General features: G+C 47.2%; 1 protein-coding gene and 1 long non-coding RNA gene across 5 annotated transcripts in view; one reads left to right on the forward strand and one right to left on the reverse strand.

Moving 5' to 3' along the window:
* The window catches only part of TMEM181 (transmembrane protein 181), a 75,052-nt gene that overhangs the window by 46,040 nt on the left and 5,980 nt on the right, over positions 1-23,032 (forward strand). For all 4 annotated transcript variants that reach the window (XM_045500170.1, XM_045500171.1, XM_045500173.1 and 1 more), the window contains exons 6-14: positions 2,640-2,750; positions 13,203-13,283; positions 15,034-15,133; positions 15,711-15,841; positions 16,045-16,136; positions 17,336-17,393; positions 19,691-19,793; positions 20,391-20,442; positions 22,619-22,701. In XM_045500170.1, the coding sequence (XP_045356126.1) occupies positions 2,640-2,750; positions 13,203-13,283; positions 15,034-15,133; positions 15,711-15,841; positions 16,045-16,136; positions 17,336-17,393; positions 19,691-19,793; positions 20,391-20,442; positions 22,619-22,701 (811 nt within the window). The remainder of the gene's footprint in view (positions 1-2,639; positions 2,751-13,202; positions 13,284-15,033; positions 15,134-15,710; positions 15,842-16,044; positions 16,137-17,335; positions 17,394-19,690; positions 19,794-20,390; positions 20,443-22,618; positions 22,702-23,032) is intronic.
* On the reverse strand, positions 20,422-21,629 carry LOC123609237. Its single transcript, XR_006717687.1, has 2 exons — positions 21,514-21,629; positions 20,422-20,965 (listed from the first exon to the last, which is right to left on the reverse strand). It is a non-coding gene; the product is annotated as an uncharacterized LOC123609237 (long non-coding RNA).

Consider the following 23,032-nt stretch of genomic DNA (forward strand, 5'->3'; position numbering starts at 1 on the left):
TTGGTGTGTAGGGTTAGGAAAGTGGTTTCCCCGACAGGCCTCATGCCTGGCTTTCCATGCAGTCAGGTTTCATTGAGTCCCCAGAGCAGGCCCACGGAGCAGGCACTGTTACCAGAGCCCCAAATTATGTAAGAAACTGAGGCTCCGAAAGGTCAGAGTACTTGCCTGAGGTGACACTAGTGACAGGGGGGGCCAGGATTTCAGCTCGTGGTTTGTTATTGTGCAGCGTGTATCCTTAGCAACCACGCACCGCCCAGCTGAGAAGAGTGAAGAGCAGGACTGTTTGTCCTGGCAGGAAAGGATTCAGATGGCAGGGCTCCTGTTGGATGGCTGGCCCCCGTCTGTGGTTCCCTGGCCCGCATCTGTGGTTCCTCCCTGCCAGGGCCTGCTCCCTGGGACCGTGTGGCAGCTCCACCTGCTGGGTCGGCCTCATGGGCCTGGCAGGTGCTGCTCCGGAAACACAAGTGACCAGACCCTCGTTCTGCCTCCTCTGTAATCACCCACGGGAGCAGGGCTGGGCCGGCCTGTAACGTGTTCTCCTTGACTGCAGGGTGGGGTTACGCCTTCTCCGACCATCCTCATAAAGTGGCGAGGATCAAGTCGAATGTCATATGTGAGCGCCTGCGTGTCGGTGCCCATGGGGGCCCTGCACCTGCCGTGTCTCTGTCCAGTAGGTGCTGTGTTAGCTCCACCAGTACACAGGAGGGATGATGGATGCGGGGTCTGAAAGGACCTCTGCTCAGGCCACAGCCCTGCCTCCACCCCCGGGCAGGCTGGAGTCCGCCCTCAGCTGGCCTTGCTCTTTCTCGCACCGAACAGGCGGTCAGTGACTTCGTCCTAAGGCTGGTGTGACTAATCTGTCTGGTTTGCAAGGACTGAGGAGTTCCCAGGATGGGGGACTTTCCCTTTGAAACTGGGGAAGGTCTCAGGCCAACTAGGAAGACTCGGGCACCTTGTATAGTGCCAGGCCGCCTGCGAGGCTGCTTGCCTGCACTGCTGTGGCACTGCCCGCCACACTGTGCACCTTGACAGTGGCCCTTTGTGCCTCGCCGCGGTGTCTCCCCTCTCCTGTCGGTGGCCCTACTTCAGTTTATGCTGTGTCGCCTTGGGGACTTCTCTCTTCTGTTCTGTCTGTGCAGGTCCCACCCTAGCTCTCCCAGGAGCATTGCCCTGACTTAAAAAAACATGGGATTTTTTACGTTGTAGAGATATCAACCACCCTTTACGCTGCCTTTGTCTTGATGTGAAGAGAAAACGCTGTCTGCCTCGGGTAGCAAGTGGTCCGCACCGGGCGGGTGACAGGCTGCTGTGCTCTCATCAAGTGATTGCACAAGCACATCGCAATCGGTGCTCGAACCACAGCTTGAACTCAGACCCCCTCCCCTCCCTCCCAGATCGTCAGGTGGGCTCACTATAGCTTTTTTAAACCTGAAGATATGTACAGCCTGAGGTATAACCGTGTTGTTAACGTAAACATCCCCTGAAAGTCCAGATTTGTAAGAAGTGGTCACCTGTGCGACATGAATACCTTCACGAGTGCGATCCTCTCCATTCCTGATCACGCCCAGGACTTAGCTGCCCCTCTCTCCGTGCGTCCTCCTGTGACCCGACTTTGAGGAACAAAAGGTGGATTTGGGTTTGCTGAGACCAGGGAAGGCATGCACACCACCTTCTTCTGACTTCTTCCCCGGCCCTGAGGTCAGCACCCCTGCCTTCAGATTGTCCTTGTATCTTTTGAAGGCTTCTTACGAACACCCAGATCTGTTTTCCTACCCCGACCTCAGACATTCCTAACTCGGGGAGCCTCTGATCAGTGGTAGGGGTGACTGCCCTGTTCAAAGCCACAGCCGTCACAGGTGCCACCCAGAGACTGGGCTGTCAGACACGGAGAGAACTTCTGAGGGGGTGTGCCAGGCGGCGTGGCTGTGCCAAGGTCACTGCCTGCCTGGCCACCGAGTACACATCCCCATCCAGAGTGAGGGCTCCACCCCCCCCAGTGAATAGAGGGGAGCCGGTTGCTAATTGTACAAGACAGAAGACGGGGGGGGAGGGGGGGGGGCTCTTGGCCGACAGATGAGCACACACACCTGTGTGATCACACTAGCCATTGTTCCCACAGCCTTTGTCTTAGGTGTGGGCCTGACCTCCTAACAGAGACTACAGGGGCTCTGCGTAGGAAGGACCAGGCATTGGGGCGAGGAGGCATGCAGTCCACTCTGTATATTGTGCAGCAGCTGTGGAAGTGAGCAGGGAGGAGAGTGAGGGTGGGGGGTCTGATTTGTTGTGTCTTGGCTTACACCACCCCCCACCCCACCCTATTGTATTTGTGTGAACGTCAGGTTTGCATTGTGTAGTTACCTTTTTTATGAGGGTGACACTGTTCTGAATCATCCAAAGTAGAAAGATTCTAATGATTATAAACCATATATTGTTTGTTTGTTTCCAAAAATACCCATTTGTTTCTTTCTTTCTAAGAATTGTTTTTGGCTGATGTCTGAATTTTTCTGGGCTCTGGCAAGTTCCCTGGAGGTGGTTCATTGTGCTCCTGTGTCGTTGCCATGTGTTACTTCATGGGTCAATTGCTGGGGGAGCCGACCTTGCTTGCTTTAAAAACACAGCTCTTCCTTGTGTCTTTGCAGAAGTGTGCAGAAATTATTGTGGCTCACCTTGGCTACTTGAATTACACTCAGTATACCGTGACTGTGGGATTCGAACACCTGAAGCTAGCCATCAAGGAAATGAACTTTACAGTAAGTATGCCAGCTGCCCTCAGTGTCTCCGTGGCTTGTTTAGTTCCCAGCCTTCTGCCAAATGATTGAAATAAATGTCAGCTTTGAAATCCTGTTATTTGGGACAAGGGCAGACACGCACAGTTTTTAAAAACTATAGACAAACCATAATATCTTAAATATACGGAACCAAGAATAGCTTAAAGGAACAACATGAAATTAGAAAGCCTTTGTGGTGTTCTGAGATTCAGAACAGAGAGAATAGAGAGTAGCCTTCCAGTTGGAAGGTCAGGAAGAGGTTGTCAGGTGCACCCTCCTGGTAGCCGAACAGGGGGGACCCCCTTCACCTTGCTTGTGGTCTGCCCTCGGGCTCCGCTGGGACCTGTGGTGAGGCTCGGGCACTGCTCTCACAGGGCCCACCCGGTGTGCAGCTTGCAGGGTTAGACTTCCCGGTCTTGTGCCCTGCTGCAATCAACCTCTTTGTTCCTTCCGTTCATTTGTTCCACGGTATAACCAGCACAGTGACCGGGAGTATGGCTTTGAGCTGGTTTAGATCCTGGCACCATGAGCAGATTCTGTTTCCTCTGTTTCTCATCTGTAAACTAGCTGCCTCACAAAGCCTGTGGATCAAATGAAGGTGGTAATGGGTTCCTTTTGAAAAGCAGTCTTTTATTGAGCCAGACCTCACATCCCCTAGAAGCATCCTGGGGGCAGCCACTCCCCATTCCTCCCTCCCCCGTCCTTGAGGGACTGAGAAGTCACTCACCTTCTTTCTGTCTCTGTGGATTAGCCTGTTGGGGACTTTTCATGTGACTGGATTCTTACCATGTGTGGTCTTTTGTGACTGACTTCTCTCCTGAAGCATAGTATTTTCAAGAGTTCATCTGTGCTCTTGAGGACGTCAGCACTTCATTCTCTCTCTGCTGCGTGATGGTTCACTGTGTGGGTGGACTGCATTTTGTGTGTCTGCTCGTTGCTTGATGGGCATTAGGGATATTTCCATTTGGGGCTTTTATGAATAATGCTGCTGTGAACGTTCATGTGAGGGCTTTTATGTGGACTGACGGGCACCCTCTCCTGAGAGGTTTGACGTGTAGGCCCTCTTCTACGGTCTTCACATGCATGGCCTCACCCGCCCCACCTCTGTAGTGGTGCCTGTGGTCCCCATTTTCCCAGGGGGCCTCTGGAGGTCAGCCAGGCTCAGAATCATTCATAGTGCCTGTTCATCGTAGGCGCTCAACAGATGGCACCTGTTAACGTTCGTATTACTTATTTTTTCACTTTCTGTCTCCAGACTACCCCGAAGTGACTTTTATTCTGTACCTATGTGATAGCTTTGCAGATATTTAAAAATGTTGTCTCGGTCCCTCTGAGGTTCTTCCTTGACATGGCCCTCGGGGTGGCTTCTGTGCCCCTCGGGCTCCTGGGTTTCCTTTCTGTGGCTGCCCGTGTCAGCCTGGCGGAGGGGACGGCTGCTTGTCAAGCAGAAGGAGTAGGTGGCTCTCCAGGTGCTGCTGGAACCAGACAGCTGGCTCCTCTGGCAGCCTCCTCACCTGTCGGCTTGTGTGCTGCCTGCTGGTAAGGACTCCTTGGACTTTTTCCACCATAACTGCTGTTGAGTCTGGCCTTTTTCATTCTCTGCTTCTTTGGTTGGTTTGTAACAATTCTTAGACTCTGCTCAGACCTTAACACTTTGCTCTTGAATTTCTTTTCAGCAGCTTTGACTTCTTGGTCTAGCCTCTCCTGATCTTTTGAGTTTGAATCTGGATTCTGTTCTTTGTCGTATGAAGATTTCCTAGAGCTTTGTCCTCAGAAAGTCTGGCCAGCATTCTGCCTGTGTCCTCAAGTTCACAGGGTCTGAGACAGATGCCCCAAGCTCAGCCTTGCTGATCCTATCCTGTGCTAATCATCTGTGCTTTAGACTTTGCTATTTCAGAATTACCTGGAATCAAGAATGCAGAAAACAAAGAGCACCATGTTTCTCAGATAGGGGACCTCTCCTTTTCATCTTTATAGGAGCATCACCCCCTGAAGGCCTTTACCAAAGTTCTCAGCAGCTCTCCCCCAGGCTTAGTTCACCCTGACCCTGTTAGAAGGGTTTGGACTCTTCTTTTGTTTGTTTTTGATTGAGGTTCTCTCCTTTCATCTTTTGTATCTTTTATTTTCTCTGGGACTTCTTCCCAAATAATGTGATACATATCTCAGATAAACTTGGTACATGTCATTGCTAAAGAAGGCAGGTGATGTGATCTCACTGGGGGAGTCAATGAGGAAGTTGCTGTCAGAACAGCTCACCTTGAATGCCAATAGGCAGAGCTTTGTTTTGGGTGGCGCTCTTCAGAAAGTCCAGAATGCTAATACATAAGACCCTTGGGATTTGTGAGGGATGTCACCTAAGATTTTTCTACATTTTTGTACATTTCTGTATTCCCAGTACCCAACAGTGTGCCTGGAAACAGTTAAGCTTGAAATAAATATATCTGGGTTGAATTGAAGGATAACACCATAGCACTTCACAAATTAAGAAATTCAGATGGCCAGCGGACTTCGGTTTTTATCCTTGCTCATAAACCCAAGGGTCAGAGAATTCAGAAAGAAATGTCTTTTTTTTCAATTTTTTGAATGTTTGTTTATTTTTGAGAGAGAGAGAGAGAGAGCATGGGAGGGGCAGAGAGAGAGGGAGACACAGAACTTGAAGCAGGCTATAGGCTCTGAGCTGTTATCACAGAGCCTGACATGGGGCTCAAATTCACAAACTGAAATCATGACCTGAGCCAAAGTCGGATGCCTAACCAACTGAGCCACCCATGTGCCCCTAGAAATGTCTTATTTTAACCTGGAAAGTGGTGAAAATACCCACAGGAAAAATAACATCTAAGGTCAGTGAGATGCAAGGACATATGTTCTCTCGTACAGTTTAATGGTGTAAATTGATTTCAGTGTTGGGGGCAGTTTGGTGGTGTAGCAAAACCTTTATGTGCATGTTCTTTTTTAACCATAGTAATTCTACTTCTGTGAATTTATTCTAAGGAAATAATTAGAAATGTACACAAAGATTTCTATTTTTCGTAGCAGGAAGTTGTGGGTAATCTGTATTTCAGTAGAGTTCTGGTTAAATAAATAGATTAGTTTTTCTGTAGCTGTTAAAATAATGAACTAGTCACAAAATATATTAAATACCACAAACTGCTATTGATTTAAAAAAGGAAAAGAAAAAGTGTATGAATTAAAAGTATTGATTAATATTTTTTATTATAGAAAACTCTAGAAAGCTATCTTTGGGTGGTGGGTTTACTGTTTGATTTCTTCTTTTCTTTTTTTAAAATATGTTTATTTATCTCTGAGAGAGAGAGAAAGGGGGGGAGGGTGGGGCAGAGAGAGAGGGAGACACAGAATTCAAAGCAGGCTCCAGGCTCCAAGCCATCAGCACAGAGCCCGATGTGGGGCTCAAATTCCTGAACCTTGAGATCGTGACCTGAGCTAAAGTTGGATGCTTTATCAGCTGAGCCACCCAGGTGCCCCTGTGTGTGTGTGTGTGTGTGTGTGTTAATAATGAGCTTTTTATTACCTTTATAATCAGAAGTGAAAATTATTTTTTTTAAAAGGCTCCTCAGACAACTGATATTTAAAAGAGGAAGTCCAAGATACCCTCTGGCAATTCACTCTAAGAAGCTTAGTTATTGAAGAGCTACCTCAGTAAATCACAATTTACTGTTATGTCTAAACCTCATACAGAGATGCATTGAGAAATCAGAGAACCTTACCCAAAGTACTTCTGTATCTTTATAAAACTGCTGTTGAAAAATATCCATTATGTTGTGAACACTGATCTAAACCTCCATTTAGGATTCCTTTTGACCATTTGTTATAAACTCCTTTTACTAGAGACTGAAAGGTATATAGCTTGTCACATTTCACTTTTGCTATTAGCTGCTGGAAATTTCAGAAATACCAGTTTTATGCTGAATTGTGACAATTACTAATATCCTGATATAGGTTTCTGGTGTGATTATTTGCCCTCTTTCTTTACAGTTTTGCCGTTTAAAAAACTTTAAAACTTGTTCCTGTCTAATCTGTCTTTTTATTATAAGCTGACTTCATTTCCTTCTCAGAAGTAAACAAAGTGTAACAAATGAAATACATTTAAAAAGTATGTCAGTGATGCTATCATACACGCACCGAATGGCTAACATAACAAAGTCAAAAAGATGCCAACGCTGGCCAGGCTGCCTAGCAGCCAGAGCTCCTGTGCTCCACTAGTGGAAGTGTAAACTGATACACCAGAAATGCACAAACATCAACCAGAAGACATGCATTTCATTGTTCATGTCTTAGCAACATGGTTCTTAATAGCTCCAAACTGTACCCATTAATAAAAGGAATGCTCATAGTGGCACGTCCTTTCCTGTAATGGAGTATGTATGGCTGTGAGGAGGAGTGGTTACAGCTACGTGCAGCCTTAGGGATGACTTTCACAAGCATGATGATGAACACAATAGCACACAGTGTGTGATTCCATTTATATAAGTTATATGAACAGGCAAATGAATCTGTGCTGTTAAATCAGGATTAGTGTTACTCGGGTAGGTTAGTGACTTGAAGGGGGCATATGGGGAGGGACTTCTGGGGGTGCTGTGATGCTGTTTCTTGATCGGAATGCTGTCCACACTGGTGTGTTCCATTTGTGACAGTTCATTGAGTTGTACACTTAGGGTATGCATACAGGTTTTCATAGGTATGTTACCTTTCAGTAAAAACTTAACAAGATATGTGATTAAAAATCAGAGCTCAGCAGGTTGGTGCCTGTTTAACCGCATTCTTTAGACTGTCCTTGCTTCTTTGACAGAATTTGATGTATTATTCTATTCCTGTTGTTTGGTGTTTTCTAGGAAATCTTTGGCATTTGGAGACTTGAGTTCTGTGTTCTCCCTGTGTGGGGTGGTGGCTGTGGCTCTTCCCCAAGAGCTGCAGGACCATGTGGGCATCTTCCTCTGGGCTTCCCCAGTTCTTTCCCATTGATAGAAGTCGTGTTCAGGGTGAAAATTACCCTGGTTGCTACTCCAGCCTACTGGGAGAGAGAATCGTCACGAGGGCAGGCCCCAAGTATTCACATGCTACGTTTTTGGCAGAAGACGTCTGTCCTTAAGCAGACACCTAGATGGTTGATGCCCTTTTCCTGTCTTGCCTGCTGTGTGGGTTTTATCTTCCATCTGGTGTGGTTGTTGAGGCTATGTACCCTTACTTTGAGAAACTTGATTTTGCTCCTTTCGTTTTCATTCCCATACTCCGTGAACATCTGGTTCATTGATTTCCACTTACATTCATATCTGCTTGAAGTAGAGTGGCAGTCCTTCCATCTCTGCTTCTTCTATCAGCTGTTCTTCTGAGTACCTCTTGCCCACATCCCATTACCATGTTCAAGTCAAGACCACCCTGCAGGCCTTAAGGTATGTGGGAGATAGCGCTTATCTCTGGTGTTTTTTAAAAAGGTTTGTTCTATTGGCCATGCTCTGCATATGCAGTGGAGTGTAGACTTTAGACATGGTGCAGATTGCTTTTACTCACTTGCCTGTCATTTTCTCCTGAGCTTTGTGAACACCTCCGCCCGCATCACATCAGCTCCCTGTCTTCAGGGCCAAGCTGGGCATTTTCCCCTCTAATTAAATACCTTCTGGTTGATTCTTGAGCGACACTGCAGCCAGCTGTTCGCATTTCCTTCTTTTTCTTCCTAAGCCACAGCCTTTCACTGGGAGATGAGATGAAAACAACAGCTAATGTTCCCAAGTCCTTCAGTTTTCCATCCAGTGGATGCCCTCCAGTTTTCGTGCGAATTGAGAGGTCTGGCAGCAGGCAGCCCTTTGATAAGCACCGACTGGATTCTTGGATCCCTCTTGATATGTTGTTCTGATAGGACATTACAAAAGTTCTTCCCCTCCAGATATTTCTGTGTATAATCTTTTATATTGGTTTTCAAGTGTTGGAAACCTGGGCTGTGAACCAGTTCCATTAGGTTTCTGGGAATACCACCTACCCGAGCAGCCTGTACCCCAATGTGCCCCCACCCCTGTGTGTTCCTGTGGCTTTCCTAGTCAAAGGGCTTGAAGGTTATCATAGAGTATATGTTCTCTGCCAGAACATTAGCTCATGGAGGCATCTTTCTGATTTTGTTTGTTAGTGTTTCCTGTCTGCACCATATTTGACATCGTATTTGCTTGCATATAGTCAGAATAGGTGCTCAACAAATGTTGAATGGATGAATGGAGACACTGGACCAAAACTCTCTAGATTCTGATTAGGGAGAAGTGGCCTAGGGCATAAAATGGATACTTGTTCCAAAGTCAGTTTGTGGCATTGCAGGGTGAGCCCAATCTCTGAAAGGACAAAGGCGGCTTTGTGAAGGCCAAAGGACCTTAACACACATGCCAGTGAATGGATTGATGGCTCTGAAGATTTCACAGTAAATGTCTAGAGCCTGAGTGTTTTCTGTTTATTTTCTTTTACTTATTTCCTTTTTAATTTCAAATATACGTATTCACACTTAAAAGAAAACACAAAGACAAAACTCCCTAATTCCATAGAATGAGGTCCATGCAGTGGCTGTGGTCCTAATCATGGCACTGGCACAGGCACTGGCCAACTGATTGACAGAATCCCAGTGGGCCTGGCATCACTGGATCCATTGTTTGAGGTGGAGGGGCCAGGGTCACGTTCTCTGAACTTCCTGCATTCTTCTTGGGCTCACTTGAAGGAAAAGAAAGACTTTTTGAGCCCTTGGCACAAGTGAATGCCAGACTGAGCCGTGAGGCTGGTCGGGTCTCCGAGGAACTCAGCTGCTGCTAGTGAAGGCATCCTCCCAGAGATAAATGCTATGTGAACATGGTTTCCCTGGATCGGGAAGGACAGGGAAAGGTACAGCAGGAGCAAAGGAAGACTGGATTGAGTGCAGTACAGTTTTGAGTGTCCACCGTGCACCAACTGTCAGCCCAGTGCTCGGGGCACAACTGTGAAGCCACAATTTAACGCCGTCTTTGTTCCACCTCACCTTCCTCCTCTTCCTCCTTCCTCTGAACTCTTAGCTTAGAACTAAAGTGCATGTTTTATGTTTAGTTCTATTTATTGGATAATGCATTGTTTTCTAGTGTTAATTTTGAAAGTGAGTGAGTTTTATACTGTTTTGACAATCTTTAAAACAGAATTTCCCTCCTTCAGTGGGGGTCCATAGTTATTTCCTTTCTGAAGAGTTACAGTCTCCTGAAGATGAAAAACTTACTTTCTTCACTGTTAACTTTAAACGTATTTTGTGACTTTTTGCCTAACGTTAACACTTTTTCTTTCTCTTCTTGATTATGTCTTAAATCTTTTTTCAGCTAAGATACGTATTGTATTTTTTCTATTTGAATATTCTGTTCACATTGATACCCCCATCAGTGCTCATAATTGCTACTTTCTCATTAACATTGGTTGTTAATTGTTGGTTTTTGTTTGATGGCTTTACTGAAGTATAATTGACATACAGGGTAGTGCACATATTTAAAATATAAGATTTGATCCCTTTTTAAAAAAAAAAAATTTTTTAACGTTTTTATTTATTTTTGAGACAGAGAGAGACAGAGCATGAACGGGGGAGGGGCAGAGAGAGAGGGAGACACAGAATCGGAAGCAGGCTCCAGGCTCTGAGCCATCAGCCCAGAGCCTGACGCGGGGCTCGAACTCACGGACTGCGAGATCGTGACCCGAGCTGAAGTTGGACGCCTAACCGACCGAGCCACCCAGGCGCCCCAGATTGGATCCCTTTTAACATACATACATACCTGGGAAAAAGTCACCATAATCAAGATAATATGCATACCCCCTCACTTCCTAAAAGTTCCCTTATGTCTCTTCCTCCTCTTACCTTCTGTCCCCTGGCCACCACTGATCTGTTTTCCTTACAGATTCATTTGTATTTTTTTAGAATTTTATATAAACACAATCTTACTTTTAATCCAGCATAATTATTTTGAGATTAATTGATGATGTTGGGTGTATCAGTTCATTCCTTTTTGTTGCTGGGTAATATTCTGGTATGTGGACACAGCAGAATTTCTTCATCCATTCACCCACTAATGGACACTTAGATTGTCTCCAGTTTAGGGCTCTTATAAGTAAAGCTGCTGTGAACATCGGTGTATAAATCTCTGTATGGACGTGTGCTTTCATTTCTCTCGGATGAATTCCTAGGATCAGAGTGGCTGGGTCATATGGTAGGAGTATGTTTGTTTAAGAAACTGACAGACTTTTTCCAAAGTGGTTATATTGTTTTACATTCTGCCAGCTGTGTATGAGAATGCTCCAGTTGCGTCATATCCTCATCAATACTTGGTATGGTTGTGTTTTTAATTTTGGCCATTCTAATAGGTGTATAGTGGTATTATTGCATTGTGATTTTAATCTGCAGCACTCTGAGAATGTCTTGTAGCTTACATTTTTCTGGCAAGAAATATGCTGTCCGTATCTTTGACCCCTGTGCTGGTGCTCCTCTCCTCCCCCTCTACCCCCGCTTTTAAGATGTTTCTCTTTTACTGATTTAAACAATTTGATTTTGGTGTTCCTTGGTGTACTTTTCTTCATGTTTTTCTTACTTAGGGTTCATTGAGTTCTTGGATTTGTGATTTCATAGTTTTCATTAAATTTGGAAAAGTTTTGCTCATTACTTCTTCACATATTTTGTTTCGTCCTCTTGTTTACCACCCCCCCTGAGAAATTCAAATATACATCCATTAGGCCATTTGAAGTCGTCTCGTACTAACTGGTGTTCTGTTTATTTTTTGCTCCAGTTCATTTAAAATCACTTCTCTTGTCATGTCTCCACATTCTCTCATCTCTGCAATGTCTATTCTGCTCTTGTTCCATTTCCAGGTTTCTCCCTCACATGTTCAGACTTTCCTCCAGCTTCTCACTGTCCTTATCTGCTAATTCTATATCATCTGTGATACCTGGGGCAATTTTGATTGATTAGTTTTTTCCTCGTTATGGTTCCATTTTTCTTGTTTTTTTACATGTTTAGTATTTTTCTTTTTCCTTTCTTTTTTTGAGTATAGTTGACACAGTGTTACATGTGTGGTATTTTTTATTTAATGCCAGACATTATTGATGTTAGATTTTGTATTCTTATAAATAATCCTTGAGCTTTGTTCTGGGATGTTGTCAAGTTACTTGGAAATGGATTGATTTCTTTTTTTTTTTTAGGTCTTTTAAACTTCACGAAATAGGGCCAAAGCAGCATGAAATCTAAGGGTACTTTTTTTCTCACCACTGGGGTGAGAGCATTTGTGCCCCTTTGTGTGTTTTTTTCTGTCTGTGAGAGCAGGCACTATCACTGGCCCTCTGTGAGTGCCAGTGATCCATTTCAGAGATTTTTTTCTCCCAGCGGAAGGTGGTTTACTCACACTCATGCCCTGATCAGTGTTCAGGTGGAGATGTGACAAGGACAGTCTTTGGCAGGTATCCAGGTGTCTCTCTTACAGCTCTCCTCTCTGGACTCTGTCCTTTGAATCGCAGCCGGTGGATTGTCTCCCTGGACTCCCAGCAGGTGTGTTCGTGATGCTCTGCTTGGGCTCCCTCCCTGCCATGGCTTGGGGCAGCTGGAGGGTGTACCGCTCTTATCAGCCAGAGATTATTGTCCTTCGTTACATCTGTCCAGGGTTTTAGGTTGTGTGTGTGTTTACTTACCTGTGTGTGTATGTGTGTATTTTAAATGTTTCAGGTAAGCAAGGTAAATGTCATGTCTATAACTCTGTTCTGAAGTAGATTTTTTTTTAATTGCTCAGATGATTTGAATACCATGCATTAACACACTAGGGCTCATTGGCCCAGTGCAGTGCCCTGGGGTCTGGTGGTAAATCTGGCTGGTGACTGAGGTTGGAAGGGCTGCCTTCTGCCTGCCATTGGCATGTGCTGCCTGCGTCCTCAGCTGTGTGAGGTGTACACTTGATAGGGGTGAATCTACTCAGCATGAGAGCTGACACCTGTAGTTCCATTGTGCTTTTGGTTTCAGATTCATATTTGTATGTTTCACTTAATCTTTTTTTTTAGAACATCCTACCTACTCACATTTTCACATCTTTTAAGAATCTGTTTCTTTTAATGGAAAGCGTAGCTTTTTCTAATAAAGGGATTGACAGTGTTAATTTTCAATATCAGGTTTAAAAGCAATATGCTCTTGTGATTACAGAATGATTTGTCTGCCAGATTTATCATTAGTGCAAACCATTTAAAACTATTTTCAATGTTTGATAATTAAGATTTTCTTAAGTCTGTGCTCTTTAACATAAAAATGTACTGTTAAAATTTTAGAACATGTGAGAAAGTATAAGGAAAGAGAACATTTAAAATTAAAGCCTCATATCAAGACAGAACTATGATTAATAATCTGGTGTACTTCCTTTTAGATGCATTTATCTTTTCAAATTATTTTCCTACTTTGCATTTTAGTGGAAGACTTATGACCCTGCATTTTCCCAATTGGAAATTTGGTTCCGATTCGTCTTTGTGGTGCTTACCTTCATTGTCACTGTAAGTCCTGTTTGCCCGACAGACCACGTCAGGATCCTAACAAGGGCAGAGTTACTTTATGAATGATGATTACGGACATATGACCCACACAGGAGATTTATCTGAACTCTGAGACGCTCCATCCAATGGGCCAACCTGATATTACCAAATATTCTGTATGTCTGCTAGGATGCTGCAGGGCAAAAAGAACGACAAAAGAACTTCCATGTAATAGTGATTACAGATTGCTGACATTTAAGTAAATGCTCATCAGAATGCAAAGACCATGTCATTTAACCTGTGTGCCATTTAACCTAACTTGTTTGAATCATCTTCTTTGCATGTAGGCAGATACAGCAGGGACATTCTTTGGTTTTTACATGTGGGAAATCGTATGAGACCTTTCAGTCTTTGGGCGTTTTCAGGAGGCAGGCCTCAGATGAGTGGGTTTGGAAGTGCAAGCTTCTGTCTCATTTGTGGTCTGAGTTCAGCATCCACAAGCACCCTGTGACTTTGGGGAAAATGCTTACCCTTAAAGCACAAGCGTTCCCCACAAAGGCCCCATCAGTGCTGATGAGAATTTAAAACTGGAGGAGGAGGGGGTGTGCCTTGGTACTTAGTGCCATCCAAAGGGTGGTGTTCTGCCCATCAGCTGCTTGCCGCTTGCTGATGCAGAGGGTGTGACATTCAAGAGATCTGTTGAGTCTTTGCAGTGGTGGCCACTCCAGTCGCCACCCAGGGATCACTTGGTGCTTTACAATCTGACGGTACACAGCAGGACATAGGCTCGTGGGGGGTAGGCACGTGAGAAAAGTGCCAGATGGTGGTGACATGGGACCTGGGTGTGGATGGAGGGTGGGACATGGCCTCTGGAGTATAGTAGAATATGCAGAGAGCTGGGGATTGCATTGCGTTCCCAGCCATGCTCTGGGCTCCCCAAGTGAACTACTAAAGGAAAGTGGAGAAGTGCCATTTATATTTGGTCAGCAGAAATCTTTGCTGTTTCTTGAAGCATCTCTAATGTCTGAGTTGCTGCTGCCACACTCTGGGGCCCAAAGAGCTGGCACCCAGGGCAATATGTTCATAAACCAGAGACATGAGCCTGAGCCTAACAGACCAGGAGAAATGGCCCATTGGCCCAGGAAGCCCAAATTGCTCAGAAAATCATTGGCATATGTAGATTACAGAAAAACAAAACAAAAAACTCCAGGTCTTTTTATACAGATAGTGTAATGTGTTAAAGTACTTGAAAGAAACTTCTATGGCTCAATCAGTACACCTTCTTCAGGGACGTGTTTGAAAACATACACATCTAGTGACCATAGTTATTAGCCTCATTCTCTTGGTTTTTGTTCGGGGACCCCCCAGCGCCCTCCTTACAAGCTATAGTCATCCTCAGATGTTGCATGGCTGGGAGCGTGTGGCCTGTCCCCAGGGAGGTCCTCTGTGTGGCTCTGTGGGGCCGGCCTTATAGAAGTAGCCTGTCCGGGAAGGGGGAGGGTGGGTGCTTTTCCCTTTTGCAGAGGGGTTATGGCCGGTATATATTCTCTGTCCCCACCTGCCACTACGAGAACAGCTTGTGGCCATCTTACCCGTGGCCCCTTGGCAGACATTCACCATCTCCTCTCCGTTGGCACTGATGGTCTCAGCAGGCAGTGCAATAAGGGGTCAACTTCGAGGTTTGGCTGACCATCAGTTTGGGACGACTTACCACGATACTAAGCAAGGTATACGCAAAAACAGTAACTCAAGTGCCTGATTTGGTCTGCAGTGCCTGTTTGCCCATTCCCTCCGGAAGTTTTCCATGAGAGACTGGGGGATGGAGCAGAAGTGGATGTCCATTCTTTTGCCTCTGCTGCTGCTTTACAATGGTAGGTGCCCGTTTTTATTTTGGAGCTTTCAGCTCTAAGGCTTAAAGCTGGAAGGTGTCCTAGAGAGAGTCTGGCCCCAGAGTCTCTAGAAGAGCGTGGGAGCCTCTGAAGGAACAGGTAGCAGCATCCCCCAGAGTGCATGAGCGCTGTTGCACGGGGATGTGGCAGATGCCTGGCTGCTTTCACAAATAAGTGATCGCTTTGGTAGTTAAAACCTGGAAGGGCTACAGACACAGCCGTCTTGGAACTTGGCTGAAGGCGGCAAACACTGCCGTCTGTTCCTCTTCCCCTGCTTCAGAAAGCATTTGCTTCCAGAGCCGCAGCACTGGGATTCCCAGGCCTGTGGGGAGGAGCGGATGGCGGGAGCAGACGGCACTCTGTAATGATCACTGGAGCAATCTGTTCAATGGCTTTCAGGTTTTTTGAAAAACAAAACAGCCTTTAGTTTACTACCTCCCTTTGGCTCTGCCTGAGGAGAAGGTGATTGTGAGTTCTGCCCTCACAGAGGGGACCGGAAGCCCTGTGCGGGGTGGGGTGAGCCTGCCTTCATCAGGCCTTTCTGCCTGTTGCATTCCAGATCCGTTCTTCCCCCTCTCCTTTCTGGTGAACAGCTGGTTTCCAGGCATGCTGGACGATCTCTTTCAGTCTGTGTTCCTGTGTGCCTTGCTGCTCTTCTGGCTGTGCGTGTACCATGGGATACGGGTTCAGGTGAGCACCAGCCCTCAGCACTGCCAGTCCAGACTCTGGCAATAGTCCTTGAGGTAAACTCCTTGAGAATCTGTCTTCAGCCTCAGTCAGCAGAAGCTTGCATGCTATGTGGAAATGCTTTTATCTATGATCTAGTGTGGTCTGCTAGACGCTAATGGTTTGGTAGAATTACTAACTTATTTCTTACTTTTTTTGATTTTTAGGGAGAAAGGAAGTGTTTGACTTTCTATTTACCTAAATTCTTCATTGTTGGACTATTGTGGTTGGCTTCTGTTACACTAGGAATATGGCAGACGTGAGTAATTTTGTTATGTGTGAAACTTCAGGCATGAGAAGCATTTGACAAAGGTGGAAAGATCCACAGTCTCACTATATTTTGTGAACTCATCTGGAAAGGAATCTGTCACCAGGGTATCAAGACTGGATAGTGTGATTTGAACTGAGGATTCATTTTTGCTTGAATGTCACGTCAGGTAACACAGTCCTTATAGTCTAGTTTGGAAAATGAAAAAGTATGTGTCATTTTAGCTTGCCCCTTCAAAGTGGCAAAGACATTGTCTTTAGGAATGATGCTCAGGGGTCCTGGCTCATCCCTGCCCGCCAGAAGCTTTAGTTTCTCCTTGGGCTTACATCTGTAAACTCCCATCCCTGCACCAGCTCCCAAGGCTTGTTGATATTAGTAATTTTGTCCTGTAAACTGGGACCACTGTAGAAGCCTGATGTGGGCACAGCCTGATGCATCCAAGTAGGATTTTCTATAGAAATGAGTTCCATTTCAGGGGTATGATTTTGGCACTTGGCACGTCTGACTTCATGGCCCATGACAGCACTCAGCCCACCTCGTCTCCCTTCCCCGTCCCTGCCTGCCACCTCAGCTACCTAGTTTCATTTTAAAATGAGTTGCATGGTGGGGTGCCTAGGGGACTCTGTCGGTTAAGCGTCCGACTTCAGCTGAGGTCACGATCTTACATTTCATGAGTTTGAGCCCACATCAGGCTCTCTGCTCTCAGTGCAGAGCCAGCTTTGGATCCTCTGTCCCTATCTCTCTGCCCCCTTCCCTACTTGTGCACACTCTCGCTCTCAAACATAAGTAAACACTTAAAAAAACTGAGTTGCATGGAAGTTGGTATTTACTTTTATAACTTTCTTTGTGTACTCAACTATTCCCAGTGTCCATGAATGCCATTGAAAAGGTGCCTGAAAACAGTTTTTGGCTTTGCAAGAGAAATGGTATAGGGATTTCTTTGAAATGAAAAATACTGCAGCCTCATAGTACTAATGACTATGGGAAAACAATTAAGTTTAGTAGCACCAGATGCGTTTTCATTGTGAAATTTAGGGTTTCTTATAAATTTAGGATTATTTTTAAAAATCTTTTACTGTTGGTTAGCAAGGAGTTTATGTTAATAAGTTTCTTAAAAAGCCAAGTGAAAGTATAAAATGGAAAGTACTAGTTATTAATCTATGATATTTTTTATAATATTGTATTTTCAGAGTTAATGAATTACACGATCCAATGTACCAATATCGAGTTGACACAGGAAATTTTCAGGTAAGAATTATTAATGATGCCTGGTGTTTTTTTTAAATGCTGTTTTTCAAAATTTCTGAACTTCGTAACTTAAATTGTGTTAGGGACATGAGCTCATTGGCTGGCACTTTGGGGGAGAATGCAGAAGGTTCATGGGTGCAAAATTTGGAAAAAGGTATTTGAATAGTATAAAAAATAAGCTTTTAAAAACAAAGTTGTTGCTTCCATTGCTTGGTATATGGTTGAGGCACAGAAGAGGTGTCAGATAAGAGCATTGTAGAACAATTAAGAAGACATTTTTGTTTGTTTAATTCTCTAAAATAGAGGAAGGTTTCCAGCTAATGAATGATGTGGCCAGGCCGGCTCTGTAGGCGTGCAACCCGGGCAGTCACAGGGCCAGCACCCTGGGTGATGCTCTGCTCTTGCCAACCCAGAATTCTTTATACTTTCGAACAAGGGGTCCTACGTTTTTATTTTACACAGAGGTTCACAAATGGCAGTCAGCCCTGAGTGCGGCTTTCCCTTGAGTCTCTAGGTTTATCTGCATCCCTCATGTCTTGCAGGGCAGCCCCTGTCACACGCAGCTGGCTGCTCAGCCCGGGTATGGATGTGTGTAGGGCTGGTGGGAGGCGGGGGGGGGGGGGGGGGGGCCGCTGCAGAGGGAGCCCTGGGAGGAGTCTAGGAGGGATGTTTCCAGCAGGGCAATCCCAGAGGCACAGAGTTGAACTCTGAGCTTGGTGACAGCCAGCATTTCTCTGATGCTTTGCAGAGCTTCCTGTGAAGTGATAAAATCTGTGGCTCTTTATGGGAATGGCCTCTGAGAAAGAGGGAGGTTTAGTGAATGATGGTATCTTGAAAGATGTATAATGCGTGTTGAGACTACACATGTCATAGCAAACAGAATAAGCCCTGATTCTTAATCGAATTTCAGCAGGGAAGTGCCAGTAGCCTTTCCATTCCATTATTTAGAAGTTTGAGGAGTTTTGAAGGTCAGTCAATGAATGCCTTTTGAGCAGCATGCCATGATTCTTGCTCTCAAAGAATGCATGACCTTGTGAGGGAGAAAAAGCTTAGAAATAAGTACAGACCAGTATTGACAAGTGTGCAGTGTCCTGACAGCTGTATCCTTATATACAGTGGGCCCAAGTTACAAGTTATTTGTGTTTTGTCCTTTTTCTTTGTCTTTTATGTAGCCTTATAATGCTTTAATAAGTTTTTTGTGGGGAGGGGCTGCACCTGGAGTGGAGAGTAGGGGAGGCATTCTGGGCCAGGGAAGGGAGGAATTGTTCCAGACTTGTATGGGGCCACAGGGGGAGGAGGCCATGCAGGAGACCTGAGTCAGGGCAGACTCAATGGGGGCTGTGCTCGAGAAGGGCACCCGCACCCTAGGAAGGCTTGAGGCCCTGTGTATGAGGGGCTGGGCTTCAGAGAAGCCTTTTCTCCCTGAGGGCAGGGCATTAAAGGAAGGGACAGGGAGGAGCGGCTTTGACACATTCTCATGAAGAGTCTACAGACCCCAGTGATGGATCACATACTGGGCTGTAGGTTAAGCATAATTCCCCAGATTTAGATGAAATAATATAAATTCATGCTAATCTGTTATTGGAGCTTTTGTCTGGTCCAGTCCCCTCATTTTTCGTATGAGGAAACTGAGGGCGGTGAAAGGTCTTGCCTGAGGTCACTTGGGGCCAGTACCGGGGCCAGTGTGCCCAGCTCCCTGGATGGCCTTCGGGGTAAAACCTGTGTCTTGGAGGCAGCATCCCAGCCTGTTTCCCTCTGTAAAAGGGGGCAATGCTGCAGTCTTAAAGAGTTGTTGTGTGGGTTGAATTGACCAGGAATTCAAAGCACATGGCCAGCACTTAGAAGGACTTGAGCAAAGCAGCTGTCACCTGTCCCCTTCTCAATCAGTGACCTACGTCTGTTACTAGAGAAAACACTGGAAACCAGAGACTTCTAGGAAGCTGAAAAAAGCTGAAGACCCAGCACTGGTGTATTGAGCACCTGCTACGTCCCAGGCCCTGTGCTAGGAGCTTTCCATGTGTCATGGAAGGAGCTTGGATTCTCGCTCATCTGATGAACGAGGGCTGGGGATGCCCACCCAGGTGAGCCACCCGTGCTCACAGATAGGGTGAGAGGCTGGGTCTGGATAAGGAAGTCACAGTGGTGGGAACACATCCTTGTTCTGTGTTAACGGAGTGACCTTCAGGATTCTAGGCTCCTTTTAAAAATGTTTGGTTTTCCTGCTTGTGGTGGTATTGGAAAGACGAGCAGCACTGAGCCCCTGTTCTTATTCGATTGCCCATCTTGTGTCGTTCTAGGGAATGAAAATTTTCTTCATGGTGGTGGCAGCTGTGTATATCTTATACCTTTTGTTCTTGATAGTGCGGGCCTGTTCCGAGCTACGTCACATGCCTTATGTAGGTAAGTGCCACACCACAAATTGCCCAGGGCAAGGTGAGCCAGGAGTTGACCTCACATGGTGGGAGGAGTGGCCGGAGTCCACCCAGCAGGAGGCCTGACCTGGATGGGGACCCATCGCATTCCCTCAGGCTAGAGACCAGTGCCTTTGGTCCCTGGGGAGGTCTGGTATCAGGGCTGACTGGGTAACTGTGAGCCTTTTGGACAGTGCCTTAGGCCAGCACTGAAGGGAGGCCTGTGGGGTAGAAGCCACCTGGGGCCCTGGGTGCCATTGTGGCTTTGGAGCTGCCTGGATCCTTCCAGAATCATACCTATATAGAGGAGGTGGCCATTGTGGTTTTCCTGGTCCTGAATCCGGGCAACTCACCTGATCTCATAGGATCCTTTCCTTCAATCCGTCACAACCAAATAATGCCCATGGTCTCTCTGGGAGGTGGGATAGCATTTCTTCTGGGCTTCAGGTACACACAGGCTTAAAGTCCAGACAGAGGAGGGGTTTTGTTCAGGAGGCTTTATTTTTGTTTTTATTTTTAAGGTCTCTGAGCTGAAAATGGAATTTACTTCCAATGTGGTTTAATGGGGTATTTATTTCTTTTTCAGATCTCAGGTTAAAATTTTTGACTGCATTGACTTTTGTAGTACTTGTCATTAGGTAAGAAGACTTTATTTTTTTGAAAGAAACAAAACCGTGAATTTTATTTTCCTACCATGAATATCTTTCTCCCCCTTTTACAAAGTTAACTTTAGGGCATTTCTAGCCAAACATATTCACTGGGTCAGAGAGCCTCTTGCCCAGGGCAGGCGCTGAGTGTGCACAGTGGTGGAGCGAGTACAGTTGTGCTGAATGTGCCCTGGGGAATGAAGAACGTTGACTTGAACCCAGCCGGGCCAGTGCTGGGGGAGCTCGCTACTTGCTCTGATGTCACCATGTAGGTGGATCAGCCACCGAGCAACTCAGGTTAAAGAATTAGAACACCACGCATGTACTTGGCACCTGGCATCCTTTTGGTGCTCTAAGTAGAGGACTAAGTACCATAGGTGTCCTTGAACCCCATGTGGTGGCCCCGACAGGAAGGGATGCTGTACCTGGAGACCACGAAGGCCCAGGTGACCCAGTTGTCCCTGTGAATCAATGCCAGATCATTGTTCGATCGTTTGTGGTTTGTCTCTTTCTGCTAAAATCAAAATCCAGAGGGAAAGAAATCTAGTTACCTGCCTTTCTCTCTTGGTTGTCTGGGTGGCGAATAAATGGCAGCCAGCCCTCTTCTCTGGCCCGAGCCACACTGGGCTCTGAGAGGCCAGCTTTGCAAGGAGGCGCTGAGGTTCCCGGCTGCTTGAGCAGGCAGACTCCCGTGGGCACCTGCGTCCCTTCCCTTTCCCAGGTTGTGCACATCACTCATCACACTGCGTGAACTCAGTGTGGGCTTCCAAGTGAGATCCTTTAGAATTTGCGTTTGCCTGAAAACAGCAGTGCCCGTATCACGCAGGCGGGCCCTCTTCATCTCTTGGTGCGTGTGTTGTCTCCCACCTCTCCCACGCCTCCTCTCACACACTCCGTCTCTCACACACGCGCTCTCTCACACACCCTCACGTCCTTCAACACCTACCCATACTCCTCACACACCTCTCACACAGTCACACTCACACACTGCCTCTCACACACACTCTCACCCTCTCACACACACACCCTCGCCGCCCCCCCCCCCCCCCCCCCAATCCTTACCCTCCTGCTACCCAGTCCACAGGTCTGGAGTGGGATACTTGTAGTGCCCTCCGAGGAGTCTTAGAAGTTGTTATGCCTTCATGGTCTTTCTTCATACAGGTTCAAGGGGATTCGTTTATTTGCCCAGCAGACCTGTACCGAGTGTCTGCTCCCTGGTCCGCAGGCAGACATGTTCCTCCCGATGGTGGTGGTTCTACTCCAGGGGAGGAAGACGGTGACAAGTAAATAGCAGTCCCGTCGTGAAAACAGATGTGATGATGGCAGGAGAGGCTGTGCTGCAGGTGGGGAGGGGAGAGAACGTCTCTCTGAGGAGGTGACGGAGGCCTGACGATGAGCCCTGGAAATACATGGGCGCTGGGGACAGCAGGTGGCTTGGGGAGGAGACGGAGAGGAGACATCGCAAGAGGGGAGGCCGGGAGGGAGAGAGGCCACCGGAGAGGTCAGGGCAGGGTCCGCAGGCCGCCATGAGGAGTCCCAGTGTGTTCTTCTCGGCGATGGGAACCCTTTGGAAGGGTCGAAGCCCAGAGGTGAAGGCTTAGATTGTCAGCGATCAGTCAGGCTCCCTGTGGAGGACGGGCCGCGGGGAGGGGAGACGAGCGCAGGGGAGCGGGTTCGGAGGCTGCGGAGCTCCGTGTCAGGACCCTCGGTGGGGGCGCGCGGCCGAAGGCGGGTGTGGGGTGTGGGGTGTGCGCACAGGGGTGCGGCGCCGCCTCACCGTGAGAACCCCGCTCGGAGGAGGGGCGCGTGCCGAGGAGCCGCGGGCTCCCCTCCGGGCGCTGTCGTCTGCTGTGGGGACCCGTCTGGGAAGCGTCCTCGAAGGCGGCTCGAGAAGGGAAGGAGGACGCGGCGGGCGCTTCCGGCCCCCGAGGCGAGGCTGCGACGCGGCCTGTGTCAACGTTAGCCGCTTCTACTCTAGCCAAGGCAGGGTTGGTGTGCGCGTGCGCATATTCGGGCGCGGGTGGGCGCGTGCGTGCGCGCGCACTCGGGCCGTGCCGACCTTGAAGCGAATGGACGGTGTGAATAGGGTGAGTGGAAGGAGCTCTGGGAAGCTAGTGCCACTTCCTCGTGTATTTTTACTTACTGTCCCTACCCTCTTTTTTTCCAGCATCGTCATCCTTTATTTAAGGTTTGGAGCCCAAGTATTACAAGACAATTTTGTAGCTGAACTGTCAACTCACTACCAGAATTATATCCTTTCAATGGGAGGCGGCCGCCGGCCTTCAGGAACACGCTCAGCGTGGAGTAGTTAGCGTGTTAGGTCTGTAAACGTGAAGAAGAGGTGGGCCCCTGCGCTGTGGTGCCCTGTGTGCTGCGGCCCCGCCACCGCCCTCCCCTGCCCTCCCTTGCCCTCCCTTGCCCTCCCCTGCGGACAGCGGCCCAGGCCCAGCAGGGCCAAGCTGCCCCAAGGGACTCCCACTCCCCAGCTGCTCTCCCCGCCACCCTGCTCTCCTGTCCGCCTGCTGGGGATTCTTTAGGAACCCAGACTCCATCCAGAGCCTTGCCTCAATCCCGGTGCCCG

Source organism: Leopardus geoffroyi, chromosome B2 (genome assembly GCF_018350155.1).
Source record: "Leopardus geoffroyi isolate Oge1 chromosome B2, O.geoffroyi_Oge1_pat1.0, whole genome shotgun sequence".
Lineage (NCBI taxonomy): Eukaryota > Metazoa > Chordata > Mammalia > Carnivora > Felidae > Leopardus > Leopardus geoffroyi.